The sequence below is a fragment of the Balearica regulorum genome, chromosome 1 (genome assembly GCF_011004875.1).
Source record: "Balearica regulorum gibbericeps isolate bBalReg1 chromosome 1, bBalReg1.pri, whole genome shotgun sequence".
In the NCBI taxonomy this organism is placed as follows: domain Eukaryota; kingdom Metazoa; phylum Chordata; class Aves; order Gruiformes; family Gruidae; genus Balearica; species Balearica regulorum.
Window position 1 is genome coordinate 57,434,691 of NC_046184.1, and position 23,198 is coordinate 57,457,888.

Here is a 23,198-nt window from a genome sequence, read left to right on the forward strand (position 1 = left end):
TTCGCCCGCCGCCCCGCCCCTCGCGGCGCGGGGAGTGGGCGGGGCGTGTCGTGCCGTGCGCAGGCGCGGAGGGCCGGGGTGGGCCTGGCGTCGCCATGGGCTCCTGAGGCCCTCAGCGCCTCCGCGCCGGTGCCGGCGCCCGCCCGCCCGCGGGGCAGCGGGGCAGGGCCCGACCCGACCCGACCTGACCTGACCCCTCCCCTCCTCACCCCAACGGGCTGGGCCGAGCCGAGCAGAGCCGAGCCCCGCCCGCCCGCTGGGAGGTAAGACGTGGCGGGGGCAGGGGGCCGCGGGGGCGGTTGTGGGCGCGCGGAGTGGGCCTGAGGGGCCGCGCTGGCGGGGGAGGGGGGGGGCGCAGGGGAGCTCGGTGAGGCTCCCACAAACTCACGCCCCACATCGGCCCGGCATGGTCGTGACCTCCGCTCCCTCCACCCCCCATAATCCCTTCTCCTCCTCTCGCTCCCTGGCGTGGCCTCCACGTTCCCCCCGTGCGCCCCCCCCCCCCCATTCCCCGGTGCAGCCCGCGCACGATCTCCGGTGTGCCCCCCCCCCCCCCCCGTGCGACCCCCGCTATTCCCCCTTCACGCACGCGGCCCCCGCAGCCTGCCCCCACCACGCACATTCCCCCCGCTTGGCCTCCATACATACAGACGCCCCCCCCTGCGCCTCCCCAGAAGCTCCTAGTGCAGCCCCCACAATCCCGCCCCCCCCCCCGATGCAGCCCACACAATGTCCTCCCCCTCCAGAACATTTCCCTGCTGCAGCCCACGCAGCTTCTCCATGCCCACACATGCCTTCTCCATGCCCACACATGCGTTGCCCCAGCACAGCCCCCGCACCCTCCCCACTCCCCGTGCGGTCACGCTTTTCAGTGGCAATGGATGGGTGTCACTGTCTGCAAGGGCGAGTTTGGCCCCAGGCAGGCTGGCAGCACAGTAGACCCCAGCAGCGTGGTGGGTACCAGGTTTGTGTTTGCTCTGGTTCAGGGTGGATGGGCTGACAGACACCACGTATATGTGCATGTGCTGATGCTGTTAGGTGTGTGAGGAGGCTGTTACTGTGCCTGTGTGCTCCTGTATCACAGGTGAGTTATGACGGGTCTCGTGTGGATGCTCACGGTGGCTTGAAATCTCAATTGCTCCATGAGGGCTAATTCAGTCTTGGCAATGGCAATGCGTAGCGGAAGGAGGGCTTTGGAAGAATGTGTGCGTGACTGGGTTCTGATGAATTGTGATCCAGGAAAGAGACTGGAGTGGTTTCAGGGACAGCTCTATGAAAGCTGCCTTGAACACTGTGAAGCTGTCAAGAGTGGGAGGAGGAGTGGGAAATCTAGAGGAAATACTGAAGATGGTTCCTGCTTACAGAAAGTTTGAAACTGTTCTTGCTACATAAGGAACTTGAACAGGAGTAATTATTGAAGACACAGACAGGCTTCTCTAGAGAGAAGACTGTTTATCTCTGTTGAAGAGAAAAATAGAAGGCATTGATCAATAATAGAGCGAAGGCTAACAGCATGAATAGAAATGTCTATTTCCTATCCTGCAAGAAAAAGACAACAGTCAATGCGAATGTAATAAAGCATACATCTGACTGGCAAAGACTTGGTTTTTTTTCATACAACAGTTACCTGTTCCTTTGAGTTTGTGTTGCTGGAAGTTACCCTTGAGTCTAAGAGCTTAGCAGCCTTCCTAAAAGGGACCAGAGATTTCTCTAGAAATGCTCATGTTATTCAGGTTTCTAATACTAAAGGTTTGTATTTGTATGGTACTTTTGGAAAAAATAAACTTTCATACTTTTAGGATGTTTGCTAAGTACTAAACAATAGGGCTTTAGGGAGAGCTTTTCTTATGTCGAAGGTATTCCACAAAGGCCTACTTCAGGCTTTTTTTCACCATTGTCCCCAAGAAAATGGGCTTCTAATCTGCTCTGGTCTAGTGGAGCAGTTTTTAAGTCCTTAATGCCATCGTTGTTATGGTTGTGCTGTAAACCTTAAGTGGCATGTATGCAGCAGGTGGCTACCTCTGCATCTGGAGCAGATGTAAAATGATTGAGAAAGCGTTGCTACTGAAGTCAGTGTTTCTAACCAGTTCAGTGGTGTGGGAAGATGGTTTTCTTTGTATTCTGCTCAGGCTTCCACAATCAGTTCAGAGTGCTGAACGGGTTGTGTTTGGAAATGTGGGGCAAGAGGAAGAATGTCTCTTAATCACTTGGGCATCTTTTGTACTTTTATTTGTTGGTCTGCTTGGGACACGTGGCAGTTAAAAGGGGAAGGTTCTTAGACATGCACAAGCTGGTCAGAAAATAAAGTTCAGCGTGACTAGCTGGTTTGGCATAACGAAAGCATACTGAGCTGGCTGGTTTCTAATGATTTGACAGAATCCAGCTAGAAATCTGCCTTGTTCCAGGTCAGATTGTTTGCCTGTTTGCTGGTAGCAGGCTGGGAGATGAGCTTTTGCGGTTTACAGTTGTGGGATTAGGGTTCTTTTCTTCTCATGGATAAAGGAAGGGTGGGTTGGTTTAGGTTTTTTTCCAACTCATAATTAAATTAACTTTTAAAACATCTTTTCCCACCCCTAAAAATGTGAGTCCTTTTGTCTGCATAGTTCTACTGCTGAGTTAACCAAAACATCTAATAATCGTGTTTTGACTTAAAACAACAACCTTTTTATTTCCGTGTGATGGAACTTACCCTTCATCCCTGCTCCCCTCCTGTTTTGGGTCTGTGTTTAATTGGCTTATGTTTGCAACGATGGAGATGAGCTCTTGCTTGTTCCTTCTAGCAGAAGTACCTGTTTCATTTTCCAGCAGCTCAAAAGATATCTTTGAGCTCTTGCAGCAATGACTGGTGGGAGCAGTGAATTTCTCGTGAGATTTTTGTTATTTGGTCCTAGGTGCTTCAGGAGCCCCATGTTGCATTGTTCAAAGTATTGATTGTTGAGGTAAAATACAAAGCTGCAAATCAGACTTGTTGATTCTGAAGGGCCACTGCCGTGACTAGTTTTCACAGGGTAAAAAATTGAGGAAAACAAGGTTATAAAGTAGCAGTGAATGTACCGGTTGGGCGGTCTGTGGACTCAAGGGAATAGTACAGACTTAGAGAGAATTTGCGCTTAACCTTTGCACAGTAGAGCTTTCCTAGTACACGCTGCTAGCTATCCGCATAACAAAGCTGCTGTGTGTTACTGAACAGCCAGGGCTGGGGGCAGAAGCTTTTCTCTGCTTTAGAGCTTGTGATTGATTGCACTCGCCGAGGCACTGGAAAATTGAGGTGTTGTAGAGAATAGTGTTGTGTTTGGGTTTTGTGTGCTGGCTTGCCCGTCTGTTTGCTTGAAGCAGTGTATGTGTTGTGTGCTGTTTTTGCTTCTTCCCAAACTCTTTGGGGTTTGCTTTCTTGTGGTGGAAGAGCCGTTTCCTGCCAAGACATTACACCCTAACAGAACACTTGGGACTCTGAAAGCGGTTTGACACTGTGATAAGATGGATTAAAACACTTAGTTAAAACAACTGTAAAAAATGATAGGACTTGCACTGGAAACACCCTTATGAAAAGGTCTTTGGTATTTTTTTCTCCCCCCCCCTCCCCGGGACTACTTTGGGAGAGAGCAACTGGACATGTTTTCAGAGCAGCGGTTCCCCAGGAAGGTTTTGGAGGTGAAATTCTGCCAGCTAAAGCAGTGAGCTGCAGGTACTCTCCAGGAGTCTTCAGCCTCAGAGTCCTCTTCTTCCTATGAAGAGGCAGGAAACTGGAGTACTTGCTTATAGCCAGGTTCTCTCTAGTCTTTAAAAATCAGCTCAACCTCAATGGGGTTTTTGTTTGTGATGGTGTAACTAACATGTCTGGGAAGGCAACAGAGCAAGCTGTGTCCACAGAAAATGCAGTGTATAGGCAAGGAACTGTGCTGTATCTGGGTGTGACTAGGTCTTTATACCCCCTGGAGGGGCATAATTTACAGGAAACCTGAAGAGGAAATAACTTACATGCTCTACCTGCAGCATTGAATGTCCTTTAACTCATAGAATACCTGGATATTTGTCTCCCCATGGTCAAGTTTGTATTGAAAGGATGGGAATACTGTTATTATTATCTTACAGTCACAGTGCCTGGGAGTCTGATGATACTGAAAGGATCAGCTATTTGAGGGCTTTGTATAATGGGCAGTGACCAAGAGCACGGAGATGTGTCATGGCCTCAAATTTTTTGTGTCTAGCCCAAAAGGGTTCCTCTCTACCTAGGTATATTGTACCTCTGGCCCTCGATCAACTCTGTGGCAAAAAGGTAAAAAAAGGTCTCTGGTTCAGCAAAGAAAATGACTGCAACATGTTATCTAGAGCAGCAGCAAGACTTTGAGATGAAATAATACCTTTAAAAGCTGACCTTGCTGGCCCGTTGTTCCCTCCCCAGGCTGTGAAACATGACATCGATGCTATTGGAGGCTGCTGAGCTGATTGCTTGGGAGCCTGCAGTTGCCTGGTCATCTCCAGCACAGATCCAGCGCAGGCAGCAGCAATGTAAGTAGCTCTGCCTCTGTCCAGGTTACTTAAAATGAACCTGGACAAGCCAGTCACTTGAGGCAGATTAGGAAAGCATGAATTTCTCTTCATGGCTCATCACATCTTGTCTCCTTGTTGCCAGTTTTGCTAGGAAAGGCTGGTTAGTGGTGGGTAAAGCTATCTGCAAGTACTTGTCACATGGGAGCTGGGAGTGACCTGTCTCCTCCTCCAAACTCTCCTGACTTTCAGACTTTTTTTCCCCTGTCCCAATGGCTTTGCGATGGCACTGATTTTACAGCAGAGTTTTAAGCTAGAAGTTATTCATATAAATTCCCATTTAGGCAACTTCAACGGGGTAATTTAATGTTACAGTGTCCAGAAAAATTGGGTTGAAGTTTTGTAATTTTTTTTAAGCACATACCCTCTCAGGTGGACGCTTGGTGTGCCCCTTTCTGTATAGAGAAAATGCATTGCTGTTGCTGACTTCTGGGATAGAGAGGGGGGATTTCAGGATCTCTTCAAACTGTGTTTTAGTAGCTGTTGGCATCCACCAACTTCTAACAGTGTTGGCAACTTCTCTGCAAACCTCTGTGGTCACCTTCAGTGCTGTGTCAGGGAAGGGCAGCAGCTTCTAGCCACCTCTGTGGCGTAAGTAGCCTTTGGAAGACAATAATGGGCAAGGTTTTTCCCTCTGATGCCATCTCTACTTGCTGTGCCTTAGCCAGCAAGGGTGAGAATGGTTTCCTCCCTCAGGCATTCCTCTCTGCCTGTGAACTTCCAGAGGGAACTTTTCTGTAAGGGAAGTGCTGTGTCTGAGCTCATTCTTTAACAAGCAAAGCTGTAAACCTGATTTATCTAGGGCTTGGCATTTTTGTGTGGGGAGGAACTCTCCTCTCCGAGGTGTCCAGGAATGCAGAGCTCCTAATTTTGCTTTTAGAAGTCTGTATCTGTAGGATTTTTATTTTTCTCGACAGAGTAGCAGGGCAGGAGACAAGTGTGGAGGGAGCAATGAAATTAGGAGTCAGTGATTTTGGGGAATTAACAGGAGGATGTATGTGTCTTATGTCCAGAGTTTAAAAAAAAAACCCCACAAAACAACAACCCACAAACAAAAATAAACAGTTCAGATGTTATTTTAGCAATAACAGAATGGCTCCATAGTGAGTGGCTTTGGGTGCTTTGTTGAGAATTGCTGGTTTTACTTCTGTAATGCTCGTCACTGCTACATATTTGCATCAGAGAATGATTTCTAGGGAAGTTAGATGTGCCATCTCCCTCATGTGCATTGCTGCACAGTTGCCTAGGCTTGTGATAAGATGTCTGGCTTCTTCCAGCACGTTTGCTTGCTAAATTTAAGTATGGATCTGATCTGATAGATTCTGTATGTTATAGTCTGTGTGGAAAAGTATGCTCTGATATAAAAAACCCGACCTCCATGTGTGACTGACTACCACAAGTTCAGTGGCTTTCTATCCTGCTGTAGAGTTCTGATTCTTTTTAGAGTAACTGTATACCATGTGGCAACTTTAAAACTGTTGTATCATCTGTCTCAGCCCTTGAAGGTAGGGAAGGATGAATACAAGTGGTGGTGGAATAAATTCTGATTTGACTTTGTTCTTGAGAATTTGGAAAATGAAATGCAGACTTCCTGTCATGCCGGACACAAATGTTTACAACACATCCCTTTTCTCGTCATCTCTTTCCCCTCTGCCAGTTGCAGAACATCTTTACAGTCTGTCTGTGTTTCTCTCCTGGGAGCAGAGGGCTTGACTGGTTTGTGTGGAGTGGGACTGCTGGGAATATGGGAAAGGGACGCAGCGCATGGCCCAAGTGTGCTTGATCCTGCTCTCAAAGGAGAGGTTGGAAGGTGGGGAACATCCCTTCTCCTCCTTTCCCTCCCTCTTTCTCTCTTTTTCCGGTCCCCTTCCAAAAAAGGGACTGGATGTTGGATGTTGACCTATCACAGTGTGGGTCAGTCCACACACACAAAAAAAAAAAAAAAAAAAAAAGGAGGAGGATGGGGGGAGGAGGGCTGTGTGAGTACAGCGAGACAACAGAAATTAATAGAGCAGAAAAAGAATCTGGAAAGAAGAGTGCACGGTTCAGGGTAAAAGGGTTTTATTGTTGATTCCGAGTTTTTAAATGGGTGCATGGGAAGGGGAAGCTGCTCTCTCTTTGGATGACTGTGTATGGATTAGCAAAATGGATGGGGGGCTGTGTAAGTGGGAAGTGGAGAAGATTTTTGTGGTATTCTCGGAGTTTAATTTCCTTAAAACGAGAATGCATGGCCTTGTTGAAGGTTAAATTGTTTGTGTGTATGGTGTGCTCTTCTGTGTACGTAGGCGTCGGATCATCTCTTAAATATGGCTTAGTGGGTGTGTGCCTTGCCCTGTGGTTTGGTCCTCCTAGGTGCCTGACTCCTCTGCCTTCTGCTTCTGAGGCTAATGGTCTTCCTGCTCCACTCGTGCTGCCACTACTTGTTTTATGTCCCAGTGACACTTTTCTCTTGTTTCACTGACTGCACTGACAGCCGTTTTGAAAATTGTGACCAGGCAAAACCTCTTCAGCATTCAGACTGCTTACACCTCTGGAGAAATAACGTGGCGAAGAACTGCGTTTGCATCTGCAGTTGTTGTGCAGAGAGAGTAGTTGTGCATTAAGCTGATAAGCGCAGCAACTGTAGATTCGATCGCTGCATGTTTTTGCAAATCTTGTCAAGTGCCAGTCTTCTGGCTGAGGGCGTTATTGCTCATGCGTGTTTGGAGTTACGTATGGGTGCACGTGTATGAAGTACGTGCTGTGGGGTTACTTTCACTGACTTGAGATTAAGAAAGCTTTGCCCAGCATGAATAATAAAATGTAAATAAGTTGCACTAGTAGAAATTGCGTGCCGGGTCCCATACTTAACTGACAGCTTGTTTCGGGAATGCTACTGGAGAGCTTAAAAATGCACTGTTGGGACCTTTTCATGTCTCGTATACCTAACTAAACTAGATGCCACCCCAGAGAGCAAAGGCAATTTAAGAAGTAATAAATTTAAAAGCATTTGATTTTTTTTTTTATCGCTATCGCAGATTTTAACTATACCAGTGGCTCTGTTACTGTATCATGTCACGTTACTTTGTCCTGACTCTCTTCCTCCTCCATTTCCTATTTTTTTGCCAGATCAGCTGATGATGCCACGCCTTTGGGGGGTTGAAAAGATCTTAAATCAATTATGAATTTGCAATATATACCTAGCACAATGGAAAGAGCTGATCCCAGTTGGCAATTCTAGGTATTCTTATAATTAAAATAATCTAAAATAAACCTTGAACCATTTTGTCATGTATTCTTGTACACCTTGTAAGTCTAAGGGGCATTCTGAAAACCATGAAGCTCCTGCTTTTATTAATGTAAAGCTCTGGTTTGTGTCCTAGTAGGTGCAGAAAATTCAGACTTTAAATCACCTACCACATGGCAGTTCTGCATTGTTCTTTTTGGGTTCAGACTAAGGATAATTTAATAGAGAAAATCTTGGAGGAATAAGAAGTTAAGAGGGGAGTGGAACATGGTTTTGTGGTATCTTAACAGAGACAAAATTGAGCATGGTGGATATTTGAAACTACAGTAAGTGTGGTGTAGGTTTTAAGGTGGCGCAATTTCTTGCCTTGTAGCTTTGCAGGAGAACCTCGCAGCCAGGTCATGCATGTTTTGTTGGATCGTATCTTGTACAGCAGAAGGAGGCTTAGCTGTTAAGACTCTTTCATGGGATAACTTTGTGTATCATTCTTTGCTCTCTCAGCAGTTTAGAAATGAAATACTTTTAGCCTCGGAGGAGATGATCTATTTTAAAACCACAAATTGTGTTTGCAGATGGCAGAGAACGGCTTCAGAGTCATGTCATTTTGGGGTTCCTTTCCTACCGACATCAGGGCAAAGCGAGCATGCTGTCACCAGCAGCACAACGGAGCAGGTCTTGCTCAGAGCAGGCAGCCTGCTCCCCCTTTACTAGGCTCTGTTATTTGAATATATGTTCAGAAGTACCCCTAGGAACTGAAGGACCAAGCTTGAATGTTTCTTCCCTCCTCTTACATTGCTTTTGTTGCTTGGGGTTACGTATTTATGTTTATGTAGAAATAGCTCCTCTTCGGTGGTAACATTTTCCATGCTTTTACGCAAGCCAAAAATGAAGTTTTTTGTTTTCACTTGTGCCACATCCCTTCTGTTTATGCTCTGAGTTTATTTTCAGTGGAAGAAGCTGCCATGTTAATGTTAGAGACAGAAGGCCTCTGTTTCCAAAAGATACAGGATGGGCAATCTGCTCCTGATCGAGAATTACTGCGCTGCTGTTTTTCTGTGGACGCAGGCCCCGCAGACACATCCCCAGTAGCTTTACACTGGTGTGGTGTCTGTAATGGAACTGGTTCCCACGTGGGTTGGAGCCCCTTCCTTATCATAGAATCACAGTAACGGCGTTTTGCGTCTCTAGGTTTTTATCAGGATTGTTATCTTGACATAAATAGCACATGCTTTGCTTTATTTCTTTTTTCCTCCTTGCATTGAGAGCAGACCCTAATACTCCTAAAGTGCTTTCAGAAAATCTGTTAGATAAGTTTAAGTTGGCACTAGGTTGGTGTTTAAGCTAATGCCCTAGCAGTACAAGGTCCTGTCTCGCTCTAATGTGTGTAACTTGTAATGGCATCTGGGTAGGAACACCTAACAGCTTGTTGGGGATGGGGGTGTTATCTCTGCCTTCCATGTTTGGGGTTGTTGGGTGCAGACCTAAGGAGTGCCTGAAGCTCATGTAGCCCACATACAGGAATTGTACCATCAGATCCAAGTTTCCTGTGGCCATCCTGAAATACACCTAAGCCTCCATCCAAAAGCCCTGTGTGTTTACCCAGATGTATTTTCCTGCGTGCATGTTTCCAAAGTTTGGTGGTTTTCCTGGTTATATGTTCTCCTGGTCCTGCTTGGGACATGCTATATTGCAGGTTACCTCCGGGGGGAGCAAGATAGTCAGTTGGAGATAGGGAAAGCTTCAAGAGTGAAATCTAGAAGTGTTGAAATATTTTCCTTTGATATATTTAGGCGAGCCCTCCAGAGAGGGAGAATAAGTGTGCAAGTAACTTTACTCTCCCTTGAAATGGAAGCAATGAGGTGGAGGTGAAAGAGATGGGCAGAGAAAACAGGATATGGCAGAAGAGTGAAGAACTCTTCAAAATTTATTATGTGTTGGGTTAGTCTGGTTTGTATTGCATTGGTAATTCAGGTTTCTAAATGCCCCTAATTTGCGATATGGTAATGTCAAGTGCCTTCCTCATGGTTTGGTACCTTGCAGTGCTGGGAACTGTACAGGCGGAAAACAAACAGATAGTTGTCCCAAGGAGCTTAAAATGCACAAGAAACAACAGAGAAATACAGCCAATTGGGAGGAGCACACGGAAGAGAGATCACATCCAGCAGCCTAACTGTTGTCAGGTTGTTGCACAGCTAGAGTAGCAAAGTGGGAGAATGGAGAAAATCAAGGTGAATATGAAACAGGTTTGTGGCTGTTGGAAAGCACCTTCTTCCCTGGGCATGAGAGGAAGCAGGAAGGTGTATTGTGGTACTGACATGGGCTGTGATGGAGGTAGGTGTCCAAGAAACAAGTATGAAGACACATTCACTGTGCCAGGTAAGAGGGAAGCTGCTTACACCAGGGTGGCGGATCTGTAGCTTGTCAAGGCAGTGTGTTTGCTGTGATGTGTTCCCAGGCACCACCTTTGCTGGAAGCCTGTGCTGGTCTTATGTCCTGTTGCACGGTGGGGAAGAGGCATCTCAGAAACAAGGCCTATTAAGACAGTTGCCGTAGCCTGCCCTTATGTTGCTCTTTCTAACAAGGCAAAAGAGGAGCTAGCAGACTCTGAGCTGGTGGTAGTGAACGAGCTGAAATCCACTCATCTCCTTAAGGCTCTAGTCATCTGTGCTATTAACTGTTTCTTAAATGTAATACAGAATTGCTCGTACGGTTTCGGCTTCTTGCATACGGTAGTCTTTCATAACAGCTTTGTGCACTGCTTATACCTGTCACTAGCAATGGTGTATGGGACTTAGGAGATTAGAAGGGATGATTTGGAAGGTATATGTTAATTTTGCAGATTTGGGAGTACAGTGTTCCTTTGTGTTTCACTAGCAAGGAGAATGAACTGCGAGCTGATGCTTACAACCAATAAAAAGTATAAATCAATTAAGAAGTTGTCTTCAGGGGCAACTCTGAGGAACAGGGGGGTGCTCATGGGTGAGGTGGATTGGGGTAGGAGAAGAGAAGTGAAGCCTTGGTTAAGAAAGTTTATGTATTTTCTCTCAGAACACAGTGCTGGAAAGAGCTATTAGTTTCAATGACTGTGTGAATTAAAGGGGATTAGGTGAAGAATGATACATAATCATGTAATTAATGACAGTTGATGTATAATCACAAGGGGGCAGTGTTAAGGTTACATATACTACTTGAACTTGTAAGTGTCCTTCCTTCTGAATATGTAACCCTTGACATGTCAAATGCTTGTTGATTACTCTTTGCCGTTTCAGCCTCTTTTAAAATGAGTGCAGAGAAGCAGAGGAATTCCCTTTCAGATCTTCAGTTCTGCTGATGTTACTGGCATTACATTTGGGTCTGTTCTGTTGGTGCAGTTTGATTAGCTGGAGCATGGTGCTCCAGGTCCTGTCACTGGTGGTCTGCAGTAGAGATCCTTTACCCCATGAACTTTAGGAAGAGCTTAGCAGCTTCCTCTCTTGCATAGCTTCCAAAGTGTACTGGGATGTGCAGGATCGCAGCTGGCCGGATTTTATTTAGAGCTAGGTTAACCACAGGTGCATCTGCTCTGATTTCATTTTAGATGTGCCCTTTGTGAGCTTAGTGGAAGCGCTCTCAGCACTGTAAGCATGCAGTCGCTTCAGAAGTCACTTGGGTAGAAATCCCTTTCTTCTCAAAGCAATTGCTACCTTGTGACATCTCTGTCCAGCCTTCATCTCTCCAAATTTTTAGATCTAGTATAGATAATGTGTGTATGCTTTGAAACTCAAAACATAACAGTTATATTTCCTGTGCTGATCAGGACTAGAAAGGAATTACCCTTCAGTACGTGCAGTTATGGAAAGCTGTAACTCAGAGCAGGGATATTTTGGGAAAAGAATGACTGGAAAAAATTAAGAAAAGCCAAGTTTGATGATTATTTTGTAAATTAAACCATAAAGTTGTGCGGCTCCCTCTATAGTAAGATAATACCGGCTTAAACAAATCTGGATATTTCCGAGGATTTGTATTTGTTCTCTTCCTCCTATACAAGCAAGCAGAAATGAGGTAGAATGTGGCATAAGTAACATCAGAGGGATGTGCATTGATAGTGCAAGTGCATGTTTTGGAAAAGCATGTAGTAGAGGGGCCATTTGCACACCTTAGTGTGCATATGGAAATGATTTACTCCTGGCCCTCTGCTTTTACTGGGTGCCTGTTCCCCGATTTGTGCTGTGGCTTCAGGTGAAGCAAGGCTAGAGCCATTCATCTGTGGATCTATGTTCTCTTTTGTGTTGTGCTGTGACCTGTCAGTAAATGACAGACGTGTCCTTCCCTGCTGCAGCTGTAAACTGTGGCAATGGTTGGCCTTTCTAAAGCCCTTTCCACCTGCTGATCTGAAAGGCCTGTGTAAGAGCTACATCTTGCACTTTTACAGAAAGGCCATCCCAAAAACTATTAGGAGGTTATCAGGAGGAGGCAATATAATGCCTTTCCCCTTGATAACCACGTCTTTGCTACAACTGCATCAGAAGCAGCTCTTCTGGTGGATAGAACCAATGGCTGCCTGCTTGTGATCATAGTTTAAGTGGATTATCTTCCTCCGATCCCGGGGTCACATTAGAGCCTGATTACAACCAAATTGAAAATAATAGCTCCTTTAGATCGTAGACCTTCAAAAATTTATTCCATAGAAAGAAAAGAGCTTTTCATCCAGAAAATGACTGTGGATCATGCTGCTTTGAAATCTTGCATATCCTTGTGTTCTGGGTGTGTTTTCATGGATCAACTGGCTTTTAAAAGCCAATCAGGTTAAATTCATGTCATGTAGAAAACAGTGCTAAGTTAGTAGAATTAATGACAGGCTCGCTAAGTGTACCATGCCATACGATGTTTGGTAAAAGCATCACATTTGTGCTCTTCTTTCTAGTGGGGAGAGCTTTCAGCGCATATCCTTCCAATGAAGGTGCTTTGAACTGAGTGTGGTTTTCAGAATGGCAGTAGAAGAGGTGGGGATTGCTCACTGAAGGAATAAGGATGTTCTTTCTCCCTTGCTGTGCACTGACACTTTGTGGTGCATGTTCTCATTGCCTGCTGCTGCTTGTTCTGCTGCCTTCCACATGAAACTGTAAGACTAAGACTCTGGCTTTTCAGGACACAGCGGAATAAGCCAGTGCTTTCGTGGAAAGTAGAGCTGTTAACTTAGGTGTGCCTGTCATCTCCCAGTATGGCATTTTAGATACTTACTTCTGATCTCAGGTGAATGCTGTGTTCATCTTGTTCTTAAATATTTTTGTTGCAGAAGGATGGTGAGAATGGTGGTAGCAGTGTTTCATGATCTTGGGGAGGCTGTGTTGTGAATGGTGGAGAGGTTCCTGGGTACCACATGATTTGTTGTGTCAGGAGGGCTGGCAGCGGCAGACTTACCCAGGTCCTGTTTGTAAAGCATGTGAGCAGCCTGGTGAAAGGCATGTGAGAGATGCAAAGTACTGTTACTGTTATGCTCCTGAGTCCTTTCAGTTGGATTCAATTGCTTTTTGGTTCTCTCCCTTAACAGATCTTGGCTCGTGGGTGGCTATTTAGCAATCCCAACTGGCACATCACACCAAAAGGCACCATGATAGTGATGACTGATGTCACTGCAGCCCCCAGATTGGGGTCAAGTGCCACCACTCCAGCTGTGGCTCCCAACTTCTCCTGGATGCCGGAGGATGGCAGCCCCACAGCTGTGGAGCAGCCAATATTCCTCATGACCACCGCTGCTCAGGCCATCTCAGGTTTCTTTGTATGGACAGCTTTGCTCATCACCTGCCATCAGGTAAAACCCTGTCACTCATACTTCTCATCCTTTTTCTTTCCCCCACATGGAGGAATATGTATGATTCCCTGGCATATCTCTGCCATATACAACTGTGTGATGGAGGGTTGCAGGCTCTGGAGTGGTACCAGGACCTCTTATTTGGGGTCTAATATGTTATCTGTGCTGATGAAGGTGGCAACTTCTATATGAAGGCCTCTTCTGCCCAGGTTCAGACCATTTCCATAATGTGAATGAAGAAGAACCAAACTCTTTAAAACTAGCAGGTGTAAAACATTTGGCCATCTCGAGTGTTTGCAGAAAGGTGTGTTATCTCAAGCCATCCTTTCCCAGGTCTTGTAGCTGAATCTAGCCATTTTGTTATTGTGTCAGCTGTTAGCTAAATGATCGTGGTCATCTGTTGTTTGACATACCTCCTTTGATCTCCTGTGCCAGTGGATTCCACAGGCTGAACTCTGCTGCGGAAAGGAGTAGCAGGAAATGTTTTATTTTAATTTTTCTCCCCTCCCCTCTTTCTGGGGCAGGTGTCCTGGGAGCCAGAACAAGTCAAACCCTGCATCCTGTTCTGTACCTCTTTCATGCGGTTGTCATGTGAACTAAAAAAACAGTGGGGAAACGCAAACCCTGTTATTTATCAACCTGTGTTTTGTACCTGTTGGTCCGTAGATTCCAGAGTGATGACTAGGATCTAGAAAACTACAGCCTATTGATGGAATACAGAGGCTAGTGAAGTTCAAAAATGGATTAGTCACCGATGAATAAGAGTAATACCTGCAGTTTCACCAGCTTGGGTAACAATTACAAGTACTATGGATCCTCCTGTTTCAGAGCACAAATTGATTGCCTACTGAGGGTAGGAAGAAATCTTTCCTCTGCAGTATAGCATTGCACAGTTAGGCATTAATGCCCTTCTCTGAAGAAAGCAATGGAGGTCAGCGCCAGAGAGACACTGTTGATTGAAATGTGCTGTTGTCCTGTTACAAGGCAGCAGTTCTGTGCTTGTAGGCGCGTGGATCGCAGGGCTCTTGTGACATCCCAAGGGCAAAGCTTAGAGACATCTGAACTCCAGTGTCAGCTGTCCCTGTGCTGGGTGAGGTGTGTCACTGGGATTGTCACAAGGAAAAAATATCCCTAAGGTTTTTTAGTTTATTTTCAACCTGTTCTCCTCAGGAAATGAGGCTTTTGTGACCTCCTTGTGGGACAGGGAGAGGAAACAGAAGTATTTTGAGCCCTTCAGTCGATTTTGCCCAGATCTGGCCAAGAGGCAGTGAGAGAAGAGCAACAGACAGCTGGGGAGAGAAAACCCCTTCTCCCTTACAAGGGAAAAGCGAGACCATCAGTGTATGCTTTGTTAGACCTTGGAGAAACTTCACAGCACTCCCAAATGCATGGTGAAGCAACCTGTGCCTCTTTGGGCAGCAAAATCGGTCAGTCACGAGGCATGTATGTAATAAACTAGCTGTTATTAATCCCAGCAGTCGGGGCAGCAGCTTGGTGAGGGTTGCCATACAGAGGCCTTGCCTTCAGAGAACATGCCCTCTGCTGGCTTCATGGCCAACAGAGCGTACCTGCAACTCCTGCCAAAGCTCTGGCCATTACAGGAGTGGTGGTCATCTTCAGGGTATGCTTGTGGTCAATACCTTTCCCAGGAGGTGGGTATTCTGTGAAAAAGCATCTTAGGTGTGGGATTTAATGACAGCTAACAAACTGAGCAGTGGGAGTGGGTAGGGTGGGGACGTTGCAGTCCCCTCAGCCAGTGACTTAGGGGGATTGGCATGTGTGCAGACAGTCAGACCAAACAAGCAGTGTGGCTGCCTCGTTCCTTTGAGCACAGTGCATAAGCTTGGTGCTCGCTTGATGGCAGACACTTTGTGGCCGTGCTGTCACTGATGTGCAAAATGGCTCTTTTTGAGCAGATGGGCTGTGGCTTCTCAGCTCTTGGCAGTGCTGTGAAGAACTCTCTTAGGTTGTTTCAGGTGCAAGTCTCGAAAGCATCCAAAACAGCCAAGAGTATGAGAATGTTTACAATGAGCCTGTGCATAAGTGCATGCTCCTTCCCTCTTCAGTGAAAAGCAGCCTGCAGTATTGTGAATCTTAGGTACTTAAAACAGGATAGCAGGAATATGGGATTGATAATCAGGGGGAAAAGGGTAGGAAGAAAAGAATACGGGCAAGGTGATGATAATAACAGTAAATCAATTGCCTATAAGAAACTAGATGAGAAATGCTTCCACTTCCTTTTCCTCCTTCTTCCCCCTCTCTGCAAACTAAGAGATGCTGTATGGGTGCCATAAGATAACTGATTTTTTTTTTTTTAATGCTTATCACCTTGAGGCTGCAGGAGGCAATCAAGAGGTGATTTACTGAGTTTGTTTTTCCTGGCCCAGTTGACTCTCCAGTTCCATTCTCTCCTCTCTACTCCATATACTGCTGATCCTAGTGTCTCCCCTCTCCATCCTCTCAGATCTACATGCATCTTCGCTGCTATAGCTGCCCAAATGAACAGCGCTACATTGTTCGGATCCTCTTCATTGTGCCCATTTACGCCTTTGACTCATGGCTCAGTCTCCTGTTCTTCACCAATGACCAGTACTATGTTTACTTTGGCACAGTGCGGGACTGCTATGAAGGTAAGGAGGGGTCAGACAGAAAATGGGGGAGGTGGGAAGTCTCTGACCTGAAAGAACTTTTGCTTCTGGTTGGGAACATGGAGAAAGCATCTGTCACCTACTGAGACAAAGTTTTACGGTGTGCCTGACTGGTTGACCATGGCTTGCTCACTGACTGAAAAAAAATCATTGAGTCATAGGATGATTTGGTTTGGGAGGGACCTTTAAAGATCATCTAGTCCACCCCCCCCCCTGCCATGGGCAGGGACATCTTTCACTAGGTCAGGTTGCTCAAAGCCTTGTCCAACCCGGCTTCTCCCTTGCTGGCTTCTGAGCATGACAAGATGTGTGGAGCCTTCCCTCCGATGTTCTGTAGAGACAAAGCTTATGATTTTCTTGGTTCCTTTGCTTTGCTTAGAAAGGTGTAAAGCCAAAAATCTGATTCTAGCTGGATGTGTAAAGGGAGGTATAGGTTAGCTCCCGGTTCTTGGAACAACACTTACTTAGCGGCCAGACACTTGTTTTGTCCTGTTTTCCTGGCGCAGTTTGTTAGTGACATGTTCTTGTGGTCCCATCCTGCGGCCACTTGTGTGATCATGCAGGGTAGCACAGCCACCACATGCTGGTGTTGGTGAGGTGTAAAGTGCTTTGGAGCCTTGCAGGAGACAGGGTGCTGTGTTCAGGATAAGTTACTGATTGCTTCATTTTTGTTATCTGCTGCAGATTTTCAGTCACCTGCTGCAGATGATACCACCAGCACTTTATGTGAGGGAAATAGTTACTCTCCAGTAAATGCTATTTAAACTTCCCTCCTGGTCTCATCCAGGAAGGAGCATTCTACCCATCCAGCAGCAGAAACTGCACTCTAGCAGTGTATTTTTAAGGACAGTTTATCACCATACCCTCATTAAATCGTAACTTGCTGGTGCAGTTGTTTTTGGTGAGATCTGCATTGCAGAGAGGTGCCCCTGGCCATGTGAACAAGTTAATCAGCTGAAGGGACCAGCAGGCCCTCCTTCATCCATGACAACGCTCTGGGATGCAGGAGCAGATGGCAAATGCGTGCACGTGATTCAGAAGGCGTCTTTGTTTGGGCCTGGGGTTTTTTTTTTTTTGTTCCCTCCTTCCCCTCCCTGCATGCGTGTGTAGGTCTATCAGGAAGCCTGCTGCTCTGCGAAACTCCTCTCCTAGCAACAGCCAGTATCCCTCTGCCTTTCTTGCTCAAGAAGTTTGCAAACATCTGAGCATCTGCTCGGGAGGCAGCCCATGCTCCAGAGTCCACCTCAGTATGTTGGGTTGTGCGAAAAGGCTACAGGTGGAGGTGAAAGCAGGTTCTCTCCCTCGCTTTTTCTGGGGACCGCTTTGAAACAGTCTTTTTGTTCTCTGCCTTCCTGTGCTATCCACCTTATAATTTCATTTTTGGGAAGGTATTAGGCTGCAACATGGGGGAAGGTCTGTTAGGGAACAGGGGGAGAAGACCCTGTTAATACATTTTGAAAGCTGTCTTGAGCCATTTATGGGCTGTCGTGGACCATTTATGGGCTTCGTAGTATGCCTTAGGATGAACGTATTTTGGTGTTGCTCTTTCAAGTGACTCTGCTTCTGTACAAACCTGGGTGTCAGTAACACTGACAAAAGTAGATTTTTTTTGTTACGTTGATATCATGAGCACCATCTGATGAATGTGGATCAGGAATGGAAGAAAAGTTTTTTTGCTGGTGTGGTCAGCTTTGATAGTGTCCTGGTTTCAGCTGGGACAGAGTTAATTTTCTTCCTAGCAGCTGGTATAGTGCTGTGTTTTGGATTTAGGATGAGAAGAATGTTGATAGCACACTGATGTTTTAGTTGTTCCCAAGCAGTCAAGGACTTTTCAGTTTCTCCTACCACCCTGCCAATGAGAAGGCAGGGGATGCCCAAGAAGCTGGGAGGGGGCACAGCCAGGACAGCTGACCCAGACTGGCCAAAGGGATATTCCATACCATATGACATCATGCTCAGTAAATAACTGGCAGGTGGGCCAGGAGGCGGCGCAGCTCAGGAACTAGCTCAACATTGGCTGTGGGTGGTGAGCAATTCTGCTGTGCATCACTTTTTTTTGTATATTCTTTTATCATTATTATTCTCTTCCTTTTCTGTCATATTAAACTGTCTTTATCTCAACCCATGAGTTTTACCTTTTTCTTTTCAATTCGTTCCCCCATCCCACTGGGAGGGGGGAGTGAGTGAACAGCTGTGTGGTTGTTTTAGCTGCCTGCTGGGTTAAACCAGGACAGATAGTTAGCACTCATTTCTTTTGGGGGGATTTTCTCCCTTCCTTTGTTTGTTTGGTTTTTGTTTTCTTCCTCTGATGTTATCTCTTCCCTAGTGCTTGTGGAATGGGCAACTGGTATTGTAATGACCATATCAGAGGGCAGGTGTCACTGGAGGACGATAGGAAAAGCTCAACTTTTCTTCCTCTGGATGCTGCAAGCTGTCAGCTTAGTTCCAGGAAAATTGCAGGCAAAAGGGGTTTCCACAGTTATTTAAGTTTTCCATGGTTGATATTTTCTGTCCTAATTAAAGCTTTCACAAAATCATTGCTGTGTGAACATACCTAAGTTTGTTCAATAACAAGGATTACAGATGGAATAACAATATCCCAATTACATACATAGAAGCAGGTATACCACTGGCTTTTATGTGCTGTAGCATTCTTGCCAGCTAGGCACGTCTACAAGCCATAAAATATAATCTTTTGAGACTACGAGCATTTTGAGTAGGGTTGAGTACCTCTTTTTCCAGGGTGTAGTTTGGATACTTGCAGAAGAATTAGAGTTGATGTCTGTCTCTGACTTTGAAAGTCCATCCACGTGGGAAAATTGACCTCAGGTCTAATAACTGGCTGCTTGGTGAGGTCATCTTCTTAGCGCTGTACATTATTATGCTTTTGTTCTTATTTCAAAGTTCCTTGAGACTTCTGTTTCCGTCCCAAGTTATTTTCTCTGTGTATTATGTCAGTGCTGGGGGCCAAAACCAAGATTTGGGTAGTTGACATTCCAGGGAATGTCCAGGTACAGATATGATAGAAAATAATGTTGAAAGAAGGGTCACCTGGTCTGTCACTTTGCCCCCAAGGCTGTATGGCAAACATAGGAATACAGTCCTTGTAAAATCTCACAACTGTGGGGAGGGTCCAACAGTGATTACAAGTCAAGAGAGTGGCAGGCAGGGCATGTACAGCCTTACTGCATGCACAATTAAGTGGGTTTGGAACCCGTGAAAAGGAAACATGTCTGTAGTTATGATGAGAGCCTTCCCCACAGTGTCTTCACCTCAGCTTGTGTGTATCAGCAAAACTGAGCCTTGAGGAGAATTGAAATGCGGTAGAGTATTAGTGGTCAGTCTGAGAAGGCTCTTCCTCATCTGTACCACATTGCTGGAAGGCAGAAAAGAGGTGGCCCAAGGAGTGGCTATTTAGTATGCAAGAAATTTCAGCTTTCTGAAGAAATGAAGCACAGAGCCTGTTTTTCAAAAATCTCCAGCAGACATGTGCATAGTGTTTCACTGACTGGTAAAACCCTCTGTTTCTCCAGCTCATATTTTATAGTCTGGTTACCTCAGAGAAAGAAACTGGGTTCATCACCTAAAAGGTTAAATACAGGAGATAAGATATGGTGGATGGATCAGAGATAACTTTTCCAAATTATTTAGTACCAGTGTAATGTCCTGGAATAATGCACAGAAACCCTGTAAAGACTGGCATCTTACAGATGCCAAGTAAAACAGAGACTGACCACAGTTTTAAATGGTCCTGTGACCCTTTTGGCATGAGTCATGGAACTGGCCTGGGACCTTGGCCAAACTCCAGTTCAGATGGTCTTGTGAGTGCTGAGGTAGGATGATAAATACAGTGAAAATAATCTGGAGTGCTTTGAAGGGAAAGATGCTGCATAAGCAGTCCCTGCTAATGTTTGGTCTGTTGCCTGTACTCTTGGTCTTTGCACCTGTTTTGAAGTTGGTTGTCATTTTACTCTGATGTCTTTGCAGCCTTTGTAATATACAACTTTCTCAGCCTCTGCTATGAGTACTTGGGAGGAGAGAGCTCCATCATGTCTGAGATCAGAGGGAAAACAATTGAGTGAGTATTTATTGTGCTTACAGCATGACGCTCTCCTCCTTCTGTGCCCATCTACCATGCCTTTCTTCCTGCCTCAAAAAACTGTGTCAGGTTGCAAATGTCTACTGGGACTGGGCAGCACGGATGGTGATGATTTACCAATACCCTGCTCTGAGACAGATCAGGCTGATCGCATCCTCGTAGGCCAGCTGTGCTGATTCACTGCTTTTCTGGACACCTGCTTACTCCTTTGTTTCTTTTCTTATTCCCTTCTCCTTTAAATCTTTTCTATCTTCAGTTGCTTGTGTGTGCTTCCTCTAGGATCTGTGTTTCTCCCCATGCTACTCAGTTGGGAAAAAAAACCAACCAAAAACAATTGGAGTGTGGAGTGTGTTGTTTTAAACAAGTCTCTGAAAGAGGGTGTGGCTGTAACTGTAATCATGGTTGGAGAAAGCATCAGTTCTGCAACTTTGCTACAGAGAGGTAGACAAAGAGGGTAGGAATCTTGCACTCTAGCCCAAATCTTGCTTCTGAACCCTGTCATCTTGTGCTGGCTCTTTCAGGTCCAGCTGTGTATATGGGACTTGCTGCCTGTGGGGAAAGACCTACTCGATTGGATTCCTGAGGTTCTGCAAACAGGTATGGGCTGGAGGAACTGTGCCATCCTCTAGAAATGAATGAAGCACGTGTGGGTGGTAATGGTGCCTTTTGCTGCTGAACAGCTGAGATGAGCACTCCTTTTGAGGGGATTTATAATATCATTTTGAGAGGCCTGCAGACTGCTGAAAAGAGGAGGTGTTTCAGAGTTGGTTGGTTTGCTTGTTTTGAATGATCATAACATTTTCTACTCAACCCCGCATCAGGAAGGCCTTAGCAAAAGACCAAATTTATCTCCTGGATCTGATGTTAGCCCTGAGAAGAAATTCTGATTTCCTCTTTCCTTTCTGGATTGCAGAGGTCCCAACTTTAAGAAATTGATGGCTGTGTTGTGTTGCAGACACCCCACAGTTGTGTAACAGCCTCCTGAATTCCCAGTGCTGCTGTTGTGGTTTGGAGTTGAGGAGGGGGTGGAGGTTAAGCATGACACAACGCTTTGTAGGAGGAACAGAGTATTGCTCATTGTGTGTGTCTGTGCTGAATTGGGTATGTCGAGGGGGAGGGCATGGGGGAGATCTAAACTTTGATACAGCCCTCGTCTGCTCAGCCCAGGTCAGTCACCTCTGGCTGTCATGAAACAGCAGGTGGGTTTCAAGGCTTTGCTCACTTGCTGAAATGAACACATGAAGTTTCTCTGGAGACAGTGTGAAGCAGGTCTGGTTCTCTGAAAGGCCTCAGGTCACTGTAATTCTGGTCACCGGGTCTAGATATCTGTCCATGGCTTCTCCTCCACATCATGCCCCATCTTCTGTGTTTGAACAATATGCAAGAACATCAAAGGTACAATGCAGCCTCATAGTAATATCCAATGTTAATCTCTGCAGCATGATTGGCCTTTTTCAAAGGATCACATATTTCTTTTCTCTGTTCTGTTTCTCTCTGTCTCATATTCTTTCCTCATGGCTTTCCTGTTTTCTTCCCTGATACTTTATTTTCTAAGCTGCTCCCACTGTGCTGCTTCACCTGTTTCTCTTGGGCTTCATTTATACACCCCATGTTTGATCCGATGTGTTATCTATTCTTTTTGCTCCTAATGTTAACTTTTACCTTTTAAATGCATCATAAGCAAACGTAACACCCATCAAGGTGAATGAGTGCTGGAGAAATAATTTCACTTAGACCTCTTGTTTCTCGATGTCCTGCAGCCTCTGGCAGTTATGTCCACTTGGGTTGCACCTGGCTGTGTTTGGATTTTTTTTTTTTTTCCCCCCACAACAATTGAAGACTAGAAGCACTTATATGGTGGGGGATTCTGCCTGCTTCCACAAATCCTCAGCTTACTTGGTAACTCAGGCTTAGGTGGGTATTTTGCTTTTGCTTTGCTGCTATCTGGCAGCAATTCTTCTAGTCAGGCCTGTCCTTTGCAAACTGCTAACTCTGCTGTGGAAACTATGAGGGAGGTGTCTTGCAAAGGGATGCTTAAGTACTTCTGTCCTTCTTGGCTCAAGCTTAAATGTTGCCTTGGTGAGAAATCTTTGGCACCAAGATTCACTTTCTAGTACTTCTAGGATTGCTGAGGAAGACCTCTCAAGGCTAATTCCTGGGTGGGTTGGTGCAAAAGGGCAACAGTGCTGATCTGTGCAGTATCCACCATCGTGGTGATCAGGAAGAGGAATGTGCTGGAAGAGCACCTTGCCCAATTTATCCCGGCTCTCAGCGTCTCCAGCACTCCTGTTGCCTCCCACTGCCACCTGTCCGTTTTCTGCTCTTTCCAGCCCCTTTCATCCTGAAGGAATCTGCATGTTATAACCGTTCCTTCTTTTCATCTTCACCCCTACCCCAGGCTGTTCTCAGGCAGGTGCCTGCTGGGGGTCAGTCAGTCTTCCTGTGTTGCCTGCGGCCCTCCAGCAGTCGGGTGGTGTGCTGGTGGCTGTGGTGTAAAATCTGGACAGCTTGTTTCCTTAAAGATGTTTTGGTCAAGATTCTTTCTCACAGATGGGTCACACACCATCCATGTGCTTCCTGTATGCTGTAGCGTCTTCTAGGGAAGCAACTAAAAATAAGACATGGTGGTTTGGATTGCAGGGAAATGGTTAAAACATCCCCAGATTGGAAGGAGGGGAAGCTCCAAGGACGCAGTTGTTTACCAATTAGCTTGACCTTTTTCAGTTCACATATTTACAGTGACTCACTAACTGGCATGTGCTGGAGTTTTTAATCTCCTTGAAGTCTTATGACCACTAACAAATTGCATCGTATCCAAACCAATTATTCCTGTTTGGTTTTCCCTTCTTTCCATACGCAGCCCTCCCCACATGTGCACAGGTCAGC

At 45.7% G+C, this 23,198-nt stretch overlaps 2 protein-coding genes across 4 annotated transcripts in view; one reads left to right on the plus strand and one right to left on the minus strand.

Annotated features, from left to right (window-relative positions):
* The first annotated feature begins 30 nt into the window (after positions 1–30).
* Positions 31–23,198, plus strand: part of TMEM184B (transmembrane protein 184B) — a 31,264-nt gene continuing 8,096 nt past the window's right edge. For 2 of the 3 annotated variants that reach the window (XM_075752796.1, XM_075752805.1), the window contains exons 1-5: positions 31–263; positions 13,305–13,565; positions 16,030–16,195; positions 20,201–20,291; positions 20,834–20,909. In XM_075752796.1, coding sequence (XP_075608911.1) covers positions 13,365–13,565; positions 16,030–16,195; positions 20,201–20,291; positions 20,834–20,909 — 534 coding nt within the window. In that variant the 5' untranslated portion in view covers positions 31–263; positions 13,305–13,364. Of the gene's footprint in view, positions 264–4,407; positions 4,510–13,304; positions 13,566–16,029; positions 16,196–20,200; positions 20,292–20,833; positions 20,910–23,198 lie in introns of those variants that run through there. The other variant, XM_075752814.1, reaches the window with a different exon arrangement.
* EIF3L (eukaryotic translation initiation factor 3 subunit L) overlaps positions 4,557–23,198 on the minus strand; it is a 167,478-nt gene continuing 148,836 nt past the window's right edge. The window contains exon 14 of the mRNA XM_075752784.1: positions 4,557–4,566. The gene's annotated coding sequence lies outside the window, so the exon portion shown is untranslated. The remainder of the gene's footprint in view (positions 4,567–23,198) is intronic.